This window comes from Elephas maximus, chromosome 4, assembly GCF_024166365.1.
Source record: "Elephas maximus indicus isolate mEleMax1 chromosome 4, mEleMax1 primary haplotype, whole genome shotgun sequence".
NCBI classification, from domain to species: domain Eukaryota; kingdom Metazoa; phylum Chordata; class Mammalia; order Proboscidea; family Elephantidae; genus Elephas; species Elephas maximus.
Window position 1 is genome coordinate 79,643,382 of NC_064822.1, and position 17,960 is coordinate 79,661,341.

The 17,960-nt window shown below is 37.4% G+C and overlaps 1 protein-coding gene across 1 annotated transcript in view; it reads left to right on the plus strand.

The window, feature by feature from the left end:
• Positions 1 to 17,960, plus strand: part of PDE3A (phosphodiesterase 3A) — a 357,390-nt gene that overhangs the window by 301,631 nt on the left and 37,799 nt on the right. The window contains exons 6-7 of the mRNA XM_049882596.1: positions 11,918 to 12,140; positions 15,739 to 15,824. Of these exons, the coding sequence (XP_049738553.1) occupies positions 11,918 to 12,140; positions 15,739 to 15,824 (309 nt within the window). The remainder of the gene's footprint in view (positions 1 to 11,917; positions 12,141 to 15,738; positions 15,825 to 17,960) is intronic.

Genomic DNA, 17,960 nt, shown 5'->3' on the forward strand with positions numbered 1-17,960 from the left:
CGTGCCTAGAAACCAAGTCATGAAGCTACACAACACCAAAGGCATTCTTCAGATCAGCCAGAGAAAAGATAAATTTTCTATTTAGGAAAGACAGGCAGGTTGAGAGCAGAATTCCCAAAAATAAAGGGAGCCAGAACACAGTGAAATATATATATATTTTTTAAGTTCTCAGAGGATACCAGCTATAGTAGTTGACCTAAAATTGTGTACCTGGAGTATCTATTTCATAAGAATAAGAGTAAACTAAAGACATTTTCAGGTAAGTCAAAGCTCTACCACCTCCTAAATCTTCACTAAAGGATGTATTCCAGAAAGAAGAAAAATGATATCAGAGAGAAAGTCTGAGATCTAATGAAAATGGTAGATGAATAAATTTGAAAACCATGGGTCAATCCAAACAAACATTTATGCATAAGTAATAATATTTTCAGATTTGTGGGTAGTTTTTAAAAAGATTTTCTTAAGGACAATTAAAATCAGACATTAATATGTAACTCAAGGAGTGCGATAAAAATTATTCTGAGTTCTCGTCTACCTCAGAAAGAAGGTTCAGGTGAGGATTCAGAGGCACAGAAAGGTTAAATAACTTACTCAAGATCACACAATTAGTACTGAATCCTTTCTTTTATAGTAATGACTTCATACTAGAAAACAATTGCACAGGACAGGTTAAGGCACTTTAAAATTAGGATTTTTTGGTTATGTCCTTGACTGGGTACAAGATAATGGAAGGATTTGGTTTTCTCTCTCTCTATTTCTTCACCTAGGTAATAAAAACTATTGAGTTATCAACATGATCGAGTCATATATGTTGACTACACTTTAAAGATTTTTGAATAAATAAAGAACCTAAAAATTATGTTTAGGGCCAAACCCATTGTCATTGAGTTGATTCTGACTCATAGCAACCGTATCAGACAGAGTAGATCTGCCCCATGGTGTTTGCAAGGCTGTGAATCTTTACAGAAGCAGACTGCAACATCTTTCTCCCATGGAACGGCTGGTGGATTCAAACCATTGACCTTTCAAATAGCAGCCAAGTACTTAACCATTGAGCGACCAGGGCTCCTTATGTTTAAGGCGGACACTGGAAATAACAGAGCAAATGATGGCACAGCCTCCTGTTCCTTGTGCCCTACTCCCCAATTCATATTACTGCATCAATAAGAAAGGCTGAAGGATAAAAGGAAAGGGATATCCACATAAGATACAACAAGAACTAAAAACCAAAACCCATGGCTCCTGAGACTCATAGTGACCCTACAGGACAGAGTAGAACTGCCCCACAGGCTTTCCAAGAATGTAAATCTTTACAGAAGCAGCCTGCCACATCTTCCTCCCACAGAGCAATTGGTGGATTTGAACCACTGACCTTCCAGATAGCAGCCGAGCGCTTAGCCACTGCACCACCAGGGCTCCTTACAACAGAGGCAGAGGGTAGAAATTAGAAGCACAGGCCTGGCAAAAGCCTCCCTCCATTCTTGCTATAAGTACATAAAGCTATCTCCATCATGATTACTCTGGAGGGGATTTTGCAGGGTGGCATGTTCAGACTGCTGTCATGGCAAAGTTAGATGTTTATAAAATGACTCTGTCCTTACAGATGTTGAATTCAACTAAACAATGTCAGTTGTGGAGAAACATCCATCAAGAATGAGAGAACTGAAATTAGATTACAGTTCCCCCTGATCAGATGTTTCCTCATGATTTGAAACCTTGTTTCCCTGTATTGATGGCATGTTTGGGTTAATTTAATTAAGTAGGGGTACCATACTTGATGTAATTGACTATGATCCCCCCTAGTTTTCAATAAACTATGTGGAAAGGGTCTGGGAAAAACCCCTTTATATGACAATAAGTATAAGCAGGTGGAATCAAAGTATGAAAGGAATTTGACCAGAAATGTAAAAATCAATAGGCAAAAGATTTGGGGGAAGCAAGCATAAAAAGTAAAAAATAGAAAAACTAGAAGATAATTGACCTGTTTTCACAGGAGACTAATGAAATCTGTTCTTTGCACAGATCAAGTAAATAATATGTCCTCTAGCTTAATCAGCATTGGTTGTAAGTGACTGAAACACGGTCAATTACAGTTAGGCCCCGACTTACGATGGGGTCCCTTTCCAATGACTCCATCGAAAGTCGGTTCTGACATGTTGGTTCTGATGTAAGTCAAATACCTCTTTTTTTTTTTTTTTTTTTTTTACTGTTATTGCCTTTTACCATCAGATTCTTTGTAAATTCACTCTTTACTTGTCTTTGTGTGTTGGAAACATTACATATAAACTTACAGATATATTTCAATGCATACATAAAAATACACAAATTATAAAAATGTGCTCTTATGATGAAGAATTAGATGGTGTTGGCATTTTGTCAGCTGTAATAACTCCACTTGTGGACGGTTCAGGACCATCGGGATTATGCCTGGGAATGGGGATGGCATTTCTCGTCAGAAGATGAGTAAGAGTTGTCTGTATGGTCCTTTTCTTTTTTCTTCATACATTTAGTAGTAACATCTCACTGCTTCCTGAATCTGCCTATTGACTTTAGCGAAGTAATCAGCATTTGGGTCCATGTTTTCGAGCAACCGAAGCTGCTGATTAAGTTTAGAAAACTAAATCTGTACGGCATCGTTTTGAACAGTAAATCATAAAATTGAACATTTGAGAGTGAACATCTGAGAATATTAACATCAGTGAATTACACACTGCAGCACTGTATGTAGTAAAGATTACTAATGATAAAAAAAAAAAAAAGAAAAAAGAACCAGTGCCGTCGATTCGATTCCAACTCATAGCGACCCTACAGGCCAGGGTAGAACTGCCCCATAGAGTTTCCAAGGAGTGCCTGGTGGATTCAAACTGCCGACCCTTTGATTAGCAGCCATAGCACTTAACCACTACGCCACCAGGGTTTCCTTACTAATGATAAGATATACCAAAAAAATGGATGGTCATAAGCATGGTTCATTGTAATTCCAATATGTCAAAGTCAGGGACTACCTTTACTATGAAGCTACTAATATAAAAGAAATGGATGAAATCACATAAAAGTCCTCTGACTGAAGCATAAAAACAGGCAACTTAAAAATAATTTGCATTTTCGATCTTGCTTTTCTAGTATATGAATTATTGATAATATGGAGCTACCATTATGTTATTCTGCTTTTAAACATCCTCCAATTCATAGTCGCCACATTAGCAGTAGTCCTTTCCTGCGTTCTTATAATTTTGAGTCGGTCGTTACAATGATTACAGATATCTCTACATCTAACAGATTGAGTTTTTTTCCACAGAGTATTTGAACTGAGAGAGAGTTTTAACTATGGTATTGTGATTTGTTTTTTTTTTTTTTTTTTGGCATGCTCTTTAGGTACATTTTGTGTTTTGGAAAAATATTAATGCTGGCCATTTTCCTGTGGGCAGGGAAAAGAGGCACTTATTTATCACACATGCTGGTTCCTTTCTTGTTCAATTAAAATTAAACTGAGAGAATATTGCAGCTTAAAACAGATGGATTCACTTAAATAATTTCCCTCTAGTATCGTTTATCTTCTCCCTTTGATTGCCCAAATTTCCTTGTGTCTTGACACACATATTCTTATGCTCTCAGGAACAAGGACTTAAAGGCTGAGTTACTCAAAGGACTTGGTATTTTAGACTTTTTTGCAGTTACATTTAAAATTTTTCTATTTTAAAATATTTCACATTAGGGCAGTTTGAATCATGCAACGATTTATATTTCATGAACTATGTCTTTTTCCTGGCATCTCTTAGAATTATTAAAATATAAAATGAAGTTAAATATTTTTGGGAGACTACATGTTTATTTGAATCCCTGCATTCGTGTGCATGTGTGTAAATGTATGTGAGTGTGCAATATGAAGTTGGAAGAGACTTCAGAAGATCATAAAGTTCATCTCTCTAAATTTAGACAGGATTACACGTAAAACATCTTAGAAAATAACCCATTTTTGAAGACTTGCGAAGAAGCCTTTCCTCCCATTTCCTTGGCACATCCTGTCCCTGTGTCTGAAATCATTCATTTGTAGTCATACATTCCCAGAAAGAAAATTTGGTTATTATCTGCATTTATGTCTATTCATTTGAAAGCTAATATATATGTATATAAATTTGTATCCATATAAAGACAATCTTTACCTCAGGCATTCCTAATCTGTTTTTTAAACTATGATAATACACATAGTAAGAAATAGTGTTTTGGCTTTTGGAAAAAATGAATTTATATGTTTATGCCTTTCTCTTCTCACCTACAGAGTAAAAAATACTACTGCTTCTCAGGGTTGTTGCCAAGATTCATACTTGTTAAAAGTTTTCAAAATATGTAAACTAACAGTACTACAGAAGCATAGAGCTTATCCACTGTTCCAAGGTTTATTTGAAAGTTTGTCCTAGGCAGTAAGTTTGGAGTCTTAAAGTCTGCTTATTTGTTTAAATTTAGTTAATTCGTGAGTTCCAAGAACTCTAATGGGTGAGTCGATTTTTAAATTTGTATTTAAGAGTAAATTGCATTTCTCTGAAGGTATCAGCTGGCAGCTGCTGAAAGTTAGCAGTGAAAAACAAAACAAAAAACACTATTCTCATAAATTGCTTTCAAAAAATACATCGTGTCAAGACAGAAATGGACGGTGTTGCCACAGGCTTTGACCGACACTTCTGTTAAATAAAAAAAAAAAAAGGCAGTGGGAAACTTTCTAAAAACTCACAATTCGCTATGAAAACCATGAAGGAATTATCTAAAGGAGTGCATGTCAAGGGTCCCTCTGGTTTTTTGAGAAGCAAAAATTAAGAAGTTGCCATGGCCTACCTGATCCTCCTCCTCCTCCTTTTTCTTATTCTCCTCCCTCACATTTTCCGTCTCATTCTTTTCCTCCTCTTCATCCTTCTTCTTTTTTTTTAATTTACAACCATTAATTCTTCACATATGCGTGTTGCTGTGACGCTGGAAGCTATGCCGCCGGTATTCAGATACCAGCAGGGCCACCCATGGAGGACAGATTTCAGCTGAGCTCCCAGACTAAGACAGACTAGGAAGAAGGACCTGGCAGTCTACTTCAAAAAATTCAAAAGGCATTAGCCAGTGAAAACCTTATGAACAGCAGCAGAACATTGTCTGATATACTGCTGGAAGATGAGCCCCCCAGGTTGGAAGGCACTCAAAAGATGACTGGGGAAGAGCTGCCTCCTAAAAGTAGAGTCAACCTTAATGATGTGGATGGAAAAAAGCTTTCAGGGCCTTCATTTGCTGATGTGGCACGACTCCAAATGAGAAGAAACAGCTGCAAACATCCATTAATAATTGGAAGCTGGAATGTACAAAGTATGAATCTAGGAAACTTGGAAATAGTCAAAAATGAAATGGAATGCATAAACGTCGATATCCTAGGCATTAGTGAGCTGAAATGGACTGGTATTGGCCATTTTGAATCAGAAAATCATACAGTCTACTATGCCAGGAATGACAACTCGAAGAGGAATGGTGTTGCGTTCATCGCCAAAAAGAACATTTCAAGATCTATCCTGAAGTATAACACTGTCAGTGATAGGATAATATCCATACACCTACAAGGAAGACCAGTTAATATGACTCTTATTCAAATTTACGCACCAACCACTAGGGACAAAGATGAAGAAATAGAAGATTTTTATCAGCTGCTGCAGTCTGAAATTGATCGAACATGCAATCAAGATGCATTGATAATTACTGGAGATTGGAATGCGAAAGTTGGAAACGAAGAAGGACCAGTAGTTGGAAAATATGGCCTTGGTGATAGAAACAATGCCGGACATCAAATGATAGAATTTTGCAAGACCAACAACTTCTTCATTGCAAATACCTTCTTTTACCAATATAAACAGCAACTATACACATGCACCTCACTAGATGGGATGTACAGAAATCAAATTGACTACATCTGTGGAAAGAGACAATGGAAAAGCTCAATATCATCAGTCGGAACAAACCAGGGGCCGACTGTGGAAAAGACTATCAATTGCTCATATGCAAGTTCAAGCTGAAAGTGAAGAAAACCAGAGCAAGTCCTCGAGAGCCAAAATATGACCTTGAGTATATCCCACCTGAATTTAGAGACCATTTGAAGAACAGATTTGACTCATTGAACACGAGTGACCACAGACCAGATGAGTTGTGGAATGACATCAAGGATATCATCCATGAAGAAAGCAAGAGGTCATTGAAAAGACAGGAAAGAAAGAAAAGACCAAGATGGATGTCAGAGGAGACTCTAAAACTTGCTCTCGAACTTCGAGCAGCTAAAGCAAAAGGAAGAATTGACGAAGTAAAAGAACTGAACAGAAGATTTCAAAGGGCGGCTCGAGAAGACAAGCTAAAGTATTATAATGACGTGCAAAGAACTGGAGATGGAAAACCAAAAGGGAAGAACACGCTAGGTGTTTCTCAAGCTGAAAGAACTGAAGAAAAAATTCAAGCCTCAAGTTGCAATAGTGAAGGATTCCATGGGGAAAATATTAAACAACGCAGGAAGCATCAAAAGAAGATGGAAGGAATACACAGAGTCATTGTACCAAAAAGAATTAGTCGGTGTTCAACCATTTCAAGAGGTGGCATATGATCAGGAGCTGATGGTACTGAAGAAAGATGTCCAAGCTGCTCTGAAGGCACTGGCGAAAAACAAGGCTCCAGGAATTGATGGAATATCAGTTGAGATGTTTCAACAAACAGATGCAGTGCTGGAGGTGTTCACTCATCTATGCCAAGAAATATGGAAGACAGCTTCCTGGCCAACTGACTGGAAGAGATTCAGATTTATGCCTATTCCCAAGAAAGGTGATCCAACTGAATGTGGAAATTATAGAACAATATCATTAATATCACACACAAGCAAAATTTTGCTGAAGATCGTTCAAAACGGCTGCAGCAGTATATTGACAGGGAACTGCCAGAAATCCAGGCTGCCTTCAGAAGAGGACATGGAACCAGGGATATCATTGCTGATGTCAGATGGATCCTGGCTGAAAGCAGAGAATACCAGAAGGATGTTTACCTGTGTTTTATTGACTATGCAAAGGCATTCGACTGTGTGGATCATAGAAAACTATGGATAACATTGCGAAGAGTGGGAATTCCAGAACACTTAATTGTGCTCATGAGGAATCTTTGTGTAGATCAAGAGGCGGTTGCTCTTACAGAACAAGGGGATACTGATTGGTTTAAAGTCAGGAAAGGTGTGCATCAGAATTGTATTCTTTCACCATGCCTATTCAATCTGTATGCTGAGCAAAGAATCCGAGAAGCTGGACTATATGAAGAAGAATGAGGCATCAGGATTGGAGGAAGGCTTATTAACAACTTGCATTATGCAGATGACACAACCTTGCTTGCCGAAAGTGAAGAGGATTTGAAGCACTTACTAATGAAAATCAAAGACCACAGCCTTCAGTAGGGATCGCACCTCAACATAAAACAAAAATCTTCACAATTGGACCAATGAGCAACATCATGATAAATGGAGAAAAGATTGAAGTTGTCAAGGATTTCATTTTACTTGGATCCACAATCAACAGCCATGGAAGCAGCAGTCAAGAATTCAAAAGATGCATTGCATTGGGTAAATCTGCTGCAAAGGACCTCTTTAAAGTTTTGAAGAGCAAAGATGTCACCTTGAAGACTAAAGGTGCACCTGACCCAAGCTATGGTATTTTCAATCACATCATATGGATGTGAAAGCTGGACAATGAATAAGGAGGACTGAAGAAGAATTGACGCCTTTGAATTGTGGTGTTGGCGAAGAATATTGAAAATACCATGGTCTGCCAAAAGAACAAACAAATCTGTCTGGGAAGGAGTACAACCAGAATGCTCCTCAGAAGCAAGGATGGCGAGACTGCGTCTAACATACTTTGGACATGTTGTCAGTGGGGATCAGTCCCTGGAGAAAGACATCATGCTTGGCAGAGTACAGGGTCATCAGAAAAGAGGAAGACCCTCAACGAGGTGGATTGACACAGTGGCTGCAACAATGAGCTCGAGCATAACAACGATTGTAAGGATGGCTGAGGACTGGGCAGAGTTTCGGTCTGTTGTAGATAGGGTCGCTATGAGTCGGAATCGACTCGTTGGCACATAGCAACAACAACAATTCTTCACAACACACTTGAAAGTCAATCACTGCACGTAATGATGCATTGGTTGGGAAACCCTAAGCTAAAATTTGTTGCTGTTATTAGGTGCCATCAAGTGAGTTCTGACTCATAGCTACCCTGTGAATGGCAGAATGAAACACTGTCCAGTTCTGCGCCATCCTTATGTGCTTAAGCCCATTGTTGCCAGCACTTTGTTGGTCCATCTCATTGAGGGCCTTCCTCTTTTTCGCTGATCCTCTATTTTACCAAGCATGATGTCATTCTCCAGGGACTGGTCCCTCATGATAATGTGTCCCAAGTAAGTGAGACACAGCCTCGCGATCCTTGCTTCTAAGGAGTATTATGGATGTACTTCTTCCAAGACAGATTTGTTCGTTCTTCTGGCAGTCCATGGTATATTCAGTATTCTTTTCCAACACTGTAATTCAGAGGCGTCAATTCTTCTTCAGTCTTCCTTATTCATTGTCCGGCTTTCACATGCGTATGAGGTGATTGAAAACATCATGGCCTGAATCAGGCACACCTTAGTCCTTAAAATGACTTCTTTGCTTTTTAAGACTTTAAAGATTATCTTTTGCAGCAGATTTGCCTGAGGCAATGTATCCTTTCATTTTTCGACTGCTGCTTCCATGGGTGTTGATTGTGGATCCAGGTAAAATGAAATCCTTGACAACATCAATCTTTTCCCCATTTATCATAATGTTGCTTATTGGTCCAGTTGTAAGGATTTTTGTTTTCTTTACATTGAGATATAATCCATACTGAAGGCTGTAGTCTTTGATCTTCATCAGTAAGTCCTTCAAGTCCTCTTCACTTTCAGCAAGCAAGGTTGTGTCATCTGCATAATGCAGGTTGTTACGGAGACTTTTCTCCAATCCTGATGCCCCATTCTTCTTCATATAGTCCAGCTTCTTGAATTATTTGCTCAGCATGCAGATTGAATAAGTATAGTGACAGGATACAAACCTGAAGCACACCTTTCTTGACTTTACGCAGTATCCCCTTGTTCTGTTTGAACAACTGCCTCTTGATCTATGTATAGGTTCCTCACGAGCACAATTAAGTGTTCTGGAATTCCCATTCTTTGAAATGTTACCCATAATTTGTTATGATCCATACAGCTGAATGCCTTTGCATAGTTAACAAAATATAGGTAAACATCTTTCTGGTGTTGTCTGCTTTCAACCAGGATCCATCTGACATCAGCAATGATATCCCTGGTTCCATGTCCTCTTCTGATCTGGCTTGAATTTCTCACAGTTCCCTATTGATATACTGCTGCGATCACTTTTGAATGATCTTCAGCAAAATTTTACTTGCATGTGATATTAATGACATTGTTTGATGATTTCTGTATTCAGTTATATCACCTTTCTTTGGAATAGGCATAAATATGGATCTCTTCCAGTTAGTTGGCCAAGTAGCTGTTGTCCAAATTTCTTGGCATAAATGAATGAGCACATCCAGTGCTGCATCTGTTTCTTGAAACATCTCAATAATTCTGTCAATTCCAGGAGCCTTGTTTTTCACCCATGTCTTCAGTGCAGCTTGGACTTCTTCCTTTAGTACCATTGGTTCTTGATCATATTCTGCCTCCTGAAATGACTAAATGTTGATCAGTTCTCTTTGGTATAGTGACTCTGTGTATTCCCTCCATCTTCTTTTGATGCTTCCTGGATGGCTCAGTATTTTGCCCATAGAGTCCTTCACTATTGTAACTCAAGGCTTGAATTTTTTCCTTCAGTTCTTTCAGCTTGCGAAATGCTGAGTGTTCGCTTTTGGCTTTCTATCTCCAGATCCTTGTATATGTCATTATAGTACTTTGTCTTCTCGAACTACCCTTTGAAATCTTCTATTCAGCTCTTTTACTTCATCATTTCTTCTTTTTGCTTTTAGCTAATTGACATTCAAGAGCAAGTTACAGAGTCTCTTCTAACATCTATTTTGGTCTTTTCTTCCTTTCCTGTCTTTTTAATGAACTTTTGCTTTCTTCATGTATGATCTCCTTGATGTCATTCCACAGTTCTTCTGGTCTTTGGTCCTTAGTGTTCAATGTGTCAAGTCTATTCTTGAGATGATCTCTAAACTTAGGTAGGGTACAATCAAGTTTGTACTTTGGCTGTCATGGACTTGTTCTCATTTTCTTCAAAATTAGAAGCATTTTGAAGAGCTAAAATTTAGTGAATTATTTTTCTTTGGCCCAGAAGACAGCTGACCAAAACTATGTAATGTGAAGTTTTTTCAATATTTTTGGTAAAATAGCTAAATCTTTATAATAGCTGTAGAAATCAAAATAAATACCATAATTGTCATTATAAAAAGCCATACAAATATTTTCTAATAAATAATAAATTTTTCTTCCCCCTTGGGCAGTCACTGAATAAAGTAAGTGGTAATAAATCACATTTTACTAAGAATATTTAGGTCCATTCCATGTTCTCCCACTTACTAGTATTGTTCATCTGAGAAGATTATTTAAGCCCTCTGAGTCTAAAGTGATTTTGTCTGTTGTATATAAAGGTAGGGGAGTTGATCTGTTGATCAGGAATCAACAATAAAAATGAAAAAAATGACTAGGAAGGGATTGCTGCTATCCACACTTAATCAAAACAAAACAAATAACAATAAGAAAGTTAAAAAAGAAAATTACAAAAACTTTTCACCAAGCTTAATATTCCTTCCAGTGGGCCAGAAAACCTTTGGGTGTAACAAATAAAACTTTTAAGGGAGTGAACATTTGAAGCAAACCGTGCTCTAAGCCAGCTGCCACTTAACCGTGTTAACATTATTTGATGCTGTAAAAGCCTTTGGCTGTAAGTTTCCCTTGACTGGTGAGAAACAGAGAATGACTTCTAATGACTTCATTTCATTAGAGAATGACTTCTAATGACTTCATTTCGTTTGCCCTAAAGTTGGTTATTCAGCCATAAAGTCATGAAAAACAATAAGCAGGTAGTTTTTCAGAAGTTATTTCTATTTTTTTTTTTTTCAATTTTAGGAATATGCTGCCTTCTCTATATTTGGGAGAGAGCAACTTCAAAAGACATTGTCCATGTACTTCAGCATCAGTACTTTGAAATCTAAGCCAGTGTCCTGTAAAATTCTCACAACCTAGAGTAAAAACAGACGGTTTGACACAAATTTGCACATTTATAATTTTAAGTTGCAGTTTTAGGAGTATTGTTTTGATCGGAAATGGATTACAGTATATTTTTTCATGTTTTCCTCAGAAATTATTTTGATCAAAGTACTTTCACTGAAAATGTGGTTTGTTAATTCCCTCACAATAATTTGTCTTATTATTTACATATTGTTAAGCATCTGATGCCTTCAGAACTCTGCTCCAGATACCAATTAGTTCTCAAAATCATAGCAAAATGCTTCATAACTTAAGAGAAGACAAACACATGAAAAAAAAATTTAACTTTTATCATCATATCAGAATGGCAAGTGCGAACAAAAAGGGGAGAAGACAATAATATTTGACTGTCCTGAAGTTACCCCAGGACAACCAAGGATTTAATTGGATTTGCCCACATTGCCACCAGTTTTTTCATGATGATTCATCACTCCTTTTTCATGCTGTGAAGACACCCAACCACACACTCTGTCTCCAGATGGTGGCCTGTGGAGGCCAGTTTAAGCGTCCTGAGCATGTGGTTGTTATTAACAAGTGTATTGTGCGGTGTCTGAGGTGAAGTATAAGAGCTGCAATTTTGCATTTCAAAAGACATTTATGTAGTGACTTAATATCTCTCTTTCTTTCTCAGATGCCCTAGCAAAGATTTCACCTCTCTCATCGCCCTGTTCCTCACCTATCCAAGGGACTCCTGCCAGCAGCCCTATCAGCAAAACTTCTGCAGTGCAGTTTCCTGAATCTGCAGAAACAACTGCTAAACAAGGCCTAAGTTCTCACAGGGCTTTAACTTACTATACTCAGAGTGCCCCTGACCTAGCCCCTCAGATCCTGACTACACCAGTTATATGTAGCAGGTAAGGATTGTATATTGTTAACTGGAGTTATTCTGCAAAGGAAAACTCACCACCAATCCACACAGCTGTGTAAGTTTGCCAAAGAAGAGGACAACAGAGTATAGGATACTGTGTTTTCTGTTGAATAGGCTTTAATAGGGGCTTAACTTTTTGCTTTTTTTAACAGAAAGTCTGGAGTCCATAACTCAAACTTTGGAGATGATACGCAATAATTAATTGTATATTTTGACTACTTACTAGTGAGTAGAAAATGCATAAAATATATCACTTTAAAATTATACTAATTTGATATTTTGATGAAATGGCTTTCACTTACTCTTCAGGGAATATTTTATACTGATTGTAAAGGTATTTTTTCTGTTTGCATTTCCCATTTAAACACTTTAAAAATGTACAAATAATACATGGTTCCTTATGGCGGACTCCAATAGTTCTGTAAATGCATTAAGCAATTGCTTGAGTTGCTCTGTCATCATGTTGAAACAGAATTGCAAAATGTCCTAGCCTGGCAGGAGTGTTTATTCTGCCAACAGTGTCACTAAGAAAGAAGTATCTCCTCTTAATGATTAATACATTTTGGTTATCCTTCACTAACAGTTTCATCTTGAATAATTAATCTTAAAATTAATCTTAGAGCATTAATAATAGTTTTCAAGTCGGAAAGAGTTGAGTGTTTTTAAACTAAGTTTAATCATAAGAGTGCCTTGAATAAAATGGTATTTCTTTTCTATGGTGAATGAGGACAAGCATTTGATTAAATTAGTGACAAGTTGGTCTTCTGCTATCCAATTTTAGTTCACAGACTCAGATTTTCTCAATGTTTTCAGGTTTAAGAATTAGCCACTGAGGTTAAGCCTCTCAAGTTTCATTTTCAGACATGTTTGTGAACTCTATAAGCTATCTGAATATTATTTATTTTATAATCTTTGTTTTTACTTCCTTTCTCTTTCCAAATATTTTTAAAAGGAAATCATTTTTGTTTATTTCCTCCTTTTGTTTGTTTGGTGAGGACCAGAATAAAAAGTTATTGCAGTGTCCAAAAGTTATTCTACTGCCCTTTCTGTGACAACTATTTTGAAAAATAATTTCTGTGGAATGTTAACCCCATCTTTTTCCCCCACAAAATATGTGTTCTATATTAAAATATATGGGAGACATAGCATATCCCCATGTTAGATATTCACAACACATGTTCCTTTATTAAAAGCTCTGAGAAGTTCTGCTAAAAGGACACCTGTGGATTTTTGTGTCATCTAGTGTTTTCTGAATTTATTTGACCACAGAACCAATTTCTTTAGATCCAGTAATGGCCCATGGATCTAGTGTTTGCTGGAACACACTTAAGAAATGCTGTTTTGTGGTGTACACTCTGAGCCAAAATGAAACCCAGTAGAAGAAACTGCATTAAGGACATCTGCTTCTAGCTTTTCTAGGGATACTCCCGCTGAGCACTCCAGACTTGTGGGAGATACGTAGCCTAAAGAAAGAAGCTGTTCAGAAAATATTTACCACTCACATAGCTTTCCTCAGTATATTATATTTTTTTCCTTCGTAGCAGAACAAAATGTAATGGGATTTTTATAAAAGAAGATTCAGTGAAAAACAAGGAAATTTCACTGCCTACTTGTTCAGTAATGTTTATAAATCCAGTAGTGTGTGTTTTATTTGTTTGGGCTTTATAAATCTATAATTCAAACCAGATTTTATTATTGCCTTGAAGACAGCCACCCATGTAGGCACAGAAAGCTCCAAAAACACACGACTAATTATTGTGGTTTCCCTTGCTGAACTCGATGGGTTTGGCCTTGAATCCTAGTCTCTTGGCTGCTGTAATGTCTATGCAACACACTATTTTCTTGGCATAAGAGCTAGTGTATTTGAACTACTAATTTAAATGTTTCTTTTAAATATTATCTTGCAATGAAAATCTGAAAACCAATAAACTGCTTATTAGAGACCACCAAGTTTAATCTGAGTCTGTAAGCCCATCAGTTGCATGTCCTTTTTTCCCCACTTTGGTCCTGTCATTTTATCTTTTTTTAATTCCCTCAGTCAAACTGATAAGTTTGGGTTATTAGAAATATTTTCTGTGTAATATTTTCCACTTACATTCAAGGCTTTAAAATTAAATTTACATACTTACCCTCTTGCTGAAAAATGCTAATCTCTACTTCTCTGCACTGTACATACAAGCACCATTCAGGGGAAGAAATATGATGAGACACTTAAGATATTAAACAATAAACTAACACTCAGCTCTTCTCATTTTAGGATGAGTACACTGTGGTTAAATAGCAAACAAAAACCTTCTGAAGCCCTTTGTAATATTAGACAGAAGGAAAGAACCTAAGAACAAAATGCAGAATTAAAATCTAACTATGAGGTCCCTAACCAAGATAAATGAGAGGGGAGCCAGTTTAGGACCTTGCCTGACCTTTTGTGATATTATTTATTAATTCAGAAAATAGTCAAAAGTGTTGAGAAACATAAGTATCCTACATCCTCCAATCTTCTCGGTCAAGAAACACTCTGCCCCTCTCAAGTGCATTCATTTTTCTTGTTTGCCCACTACATTCCTCCTTGGTCTGTTTGTTTTGTTTTGTTTTGTTTTGTTTTCACTCAGTACCTTATGCTGTCAGTCTTATGTTCATTTTCCAAGTCCTACAAGAGACTTCTGATTGGAATAGACTAGTTAACGAAAGTACTTATTCGTTAGCACATTAAAAAAAATTAGCAAGTGTATAAAGACACACAACCAACCTAGAATACCCAAAGCAATCATGAAATATACCTCTCCTTTGGTCATTCCCTTGGGGTCTTAACAGGTGGTTGACCATTCTGAAAAATAAACTCATTTTAATTTTGTGGTAAAAAATAAAATTAATGTGCTATCATTCCTTTTAGTCATTTCACTTTTTTTAAAGGCTCTTTGGACATAAAATATCTTAACCCAAAGAAATAAATCTAATAATGAGGCTTTTAATCAGGCACTAGGGTATTCAAGTGGAGCCCTGGTGGCACAGTGGTTAAGAACTCTGCTGCTAACCAAAAGGTCAGCAGTTCAAATCTACCAGCCAGTCCCTGGAAACCCTATGTGGGCAGTTCTACTCTGTCCTGTAGGATCACTGTGAGTTGGAATCGACTCGACAGCAATGGGTTTGGATTTTGGTTTTTTAGAGTATTCAACTGGGGAAGATATTTTTGGCCAACATTGGCACCTCCAAAATCACTATTTTAACTAGGTAGTTTTTTTTTTTTTTTTTTAAGCAGCCTATCCTAGTATCTTCTAAATATCATAACAAAATTCTGCTAGTAGTTCCACCTCAGATATGTCCTAGACTGTGGAGGGGAAAGGATAATATGATAAAAAGAAGTTTCTGGGCTTTTCATTGATCATTCTCTCACCTTAAAGAAGAAAAAAAAGTATACTGCATATCAGAATCTGTGTATAAAACAAATGAAGTTTTTCCATGAAACAAATAGTAGAAATATTTGATTATTATCATCTACCTTAATGTACACATACATGGTGTATGCCTGTGATTTTTTTAAAAAAAGAGAATATTTTCTTCTTTGAACATGCTCCAATATTTCTCAGCTGTGGCAGAGCATATTCCCATGGGAATCCAGCTGATGGGCCACTGGAGAGAGGCAGAACGACCCTTCGGACACCAAGCAGAACGGGTAATTCATTTGTTTCAGTTTCTGTTTCTCAAAATGAAAATTGCTGTACTGTCTTTTTTTTTAACCTGATCAGAAACTAACATATGTTCCTGATTTTAAAATTTACAAATTAAAAAAGACAGGTAAGAAAACAAAACCATCCATAATCCTACCACCTAACATTAATCGTGGATAAAATTTTGGTGCAAAGCTGTCCAAAATGTTTCTATACATCTATACACAAATGTATGGTTTTGTTTTTTGTTTTTTACAAAAAAGAAAGGCCTTTTTACATAATGTAAAGAACAATAGGAGTCCCTGGGTGGTAAAAACAGTTAATGTGCTGGGTTGCTAACTGAAAGATTGCAGGTTTGAGTCCACCCAGAGGTGCCTGAGAAGAAAGGCCTAGTGGTCTACCTCTGAAAAATCAGCCATTAAAAACTCAATGGAGGGGAGATGAGAGCGTGAAGGGGGTTAGAAGCTGGCAAAATGGACACGAAAAGAGAGAGTGGAGGGAGAGAGCGGGCTGTCTCATTAGGGGGAGAGTAATTCGGAGTGTGTAGCAAGGTGTATATGGGTTTTTGTGTGAGAGACTGACTTGATTTGTAAACTTTCACTTAAAGCACAATAAAAATTATATAAAAAAAAAAAACTTAGTGAAGCACAGTTCTACTCTGACACACATGGGTTGCCATAAGATGAATTGACTCAACAGCAACAGTTTACCGATAAAGAACAATATGGAAATATAATTTGATTTTGCTACAGCTTTGTAGGGCCATTTTGGCATACTCTGAAGATTTCCACGGCAGGTCCTCAGAAATACTCTGCTTTTATCGCAGTGAACTTACATAGTTTTCCTAGAGCAGTATTGTGAAGTGGGTAAGGGCACAGTCATTGGAGCCAGACATCATGATTTTGCTACTTACTACGTTTATAATCTTAATCTCTATGCCTAAATAGGATAGTAAAAATAATGGTGCCTACCACACAAGATTGTTGGGCAAATTAAATTACTTAAAGCATATAAAGCACTTATTATAGTACATGGATCACTATAATTATTAAATATTTGTTGCTATCATTGTTACAATTACTATACTATTTTTATTGCTAGAACCCTGGGAACACGTGCTTTTGCTAGTGCTGAAAGTGCACAAGGGGTGGGAAAAAGAAGAATCTATCCATTACTGACTTTAGAGTAATGAAACTACCAAAGAATGATTTTTGACATTCTGCTTTAGCATTTCTTAGTAGATGTGCAATAAATGTTGATTGTTGATTCATTATTTGCCTTTAAGAATGGGTGCTATGGAAATGAACATAGGACAGGGGGCATAGGTGAGGATAATCTTTTTTTTTTTTAATTAACTTTTATTAAGCTTCAAGTGAACGTTTACAAATCAAGTCAGACTGTTACATATAAGTTTATATACACCTTACTCCGTACTCCCACTTGCTCTCCCCCTATTGAGTCAGCCCTTCCAGTCTCTCCTTTCGTGACAATTTTGCCAGCTTCCAACTCTCTCTATCCTCCCATCCCCCCTCCAGACAGGAGATGCCAACACAGTCTCAAGTGTCCACCTGATATAAATAGCTCACTCTTCATCAGCATCTCTCTCCTACCCACTGTCCAGTCCCTTTCATGTCTGATGAGTTGTCTTCGGGGATGGTTCCTGTCCTGGGCCAACAGAAGGTTTGGGGATCATGACCGCCGGGATTCCTCTAGTCTCAGTCAGACCATTAAGTATGGTCTTTTTGTGAGAATTTGGGGTCTGCACCCCACTGATCTCCTGCTCCCTCAGGGGTTCTCTGTTGTGCTCCCTGTCAGGGCAGTCATCGGTTGTGGCCGGGCACCAACTAGTTCTTCTGGTCTCAGGATGATGTAGGTCTCTGGTTCATGTGGCCCTTTCTGTCTCTTGGGCTCTTAGTTATCGTGTGACCTTGGTGTTCTTCATTTTCCTTTGATCCAGGTGGGTTGAGACCAATTGATGCATCTTAGATGGCCGTTTGTTAGCATTTAAGACCCCAGACGCCACATTTCAAAGTGGGATGCAGAATGTTTTCATAATAGAATTATTTTGCCAATTGACTTAGAAGTCCCCTTAAACCATGGTCCCCAAACCCCCGCCCTTGCTCCACTGACCTTTGAAGCAT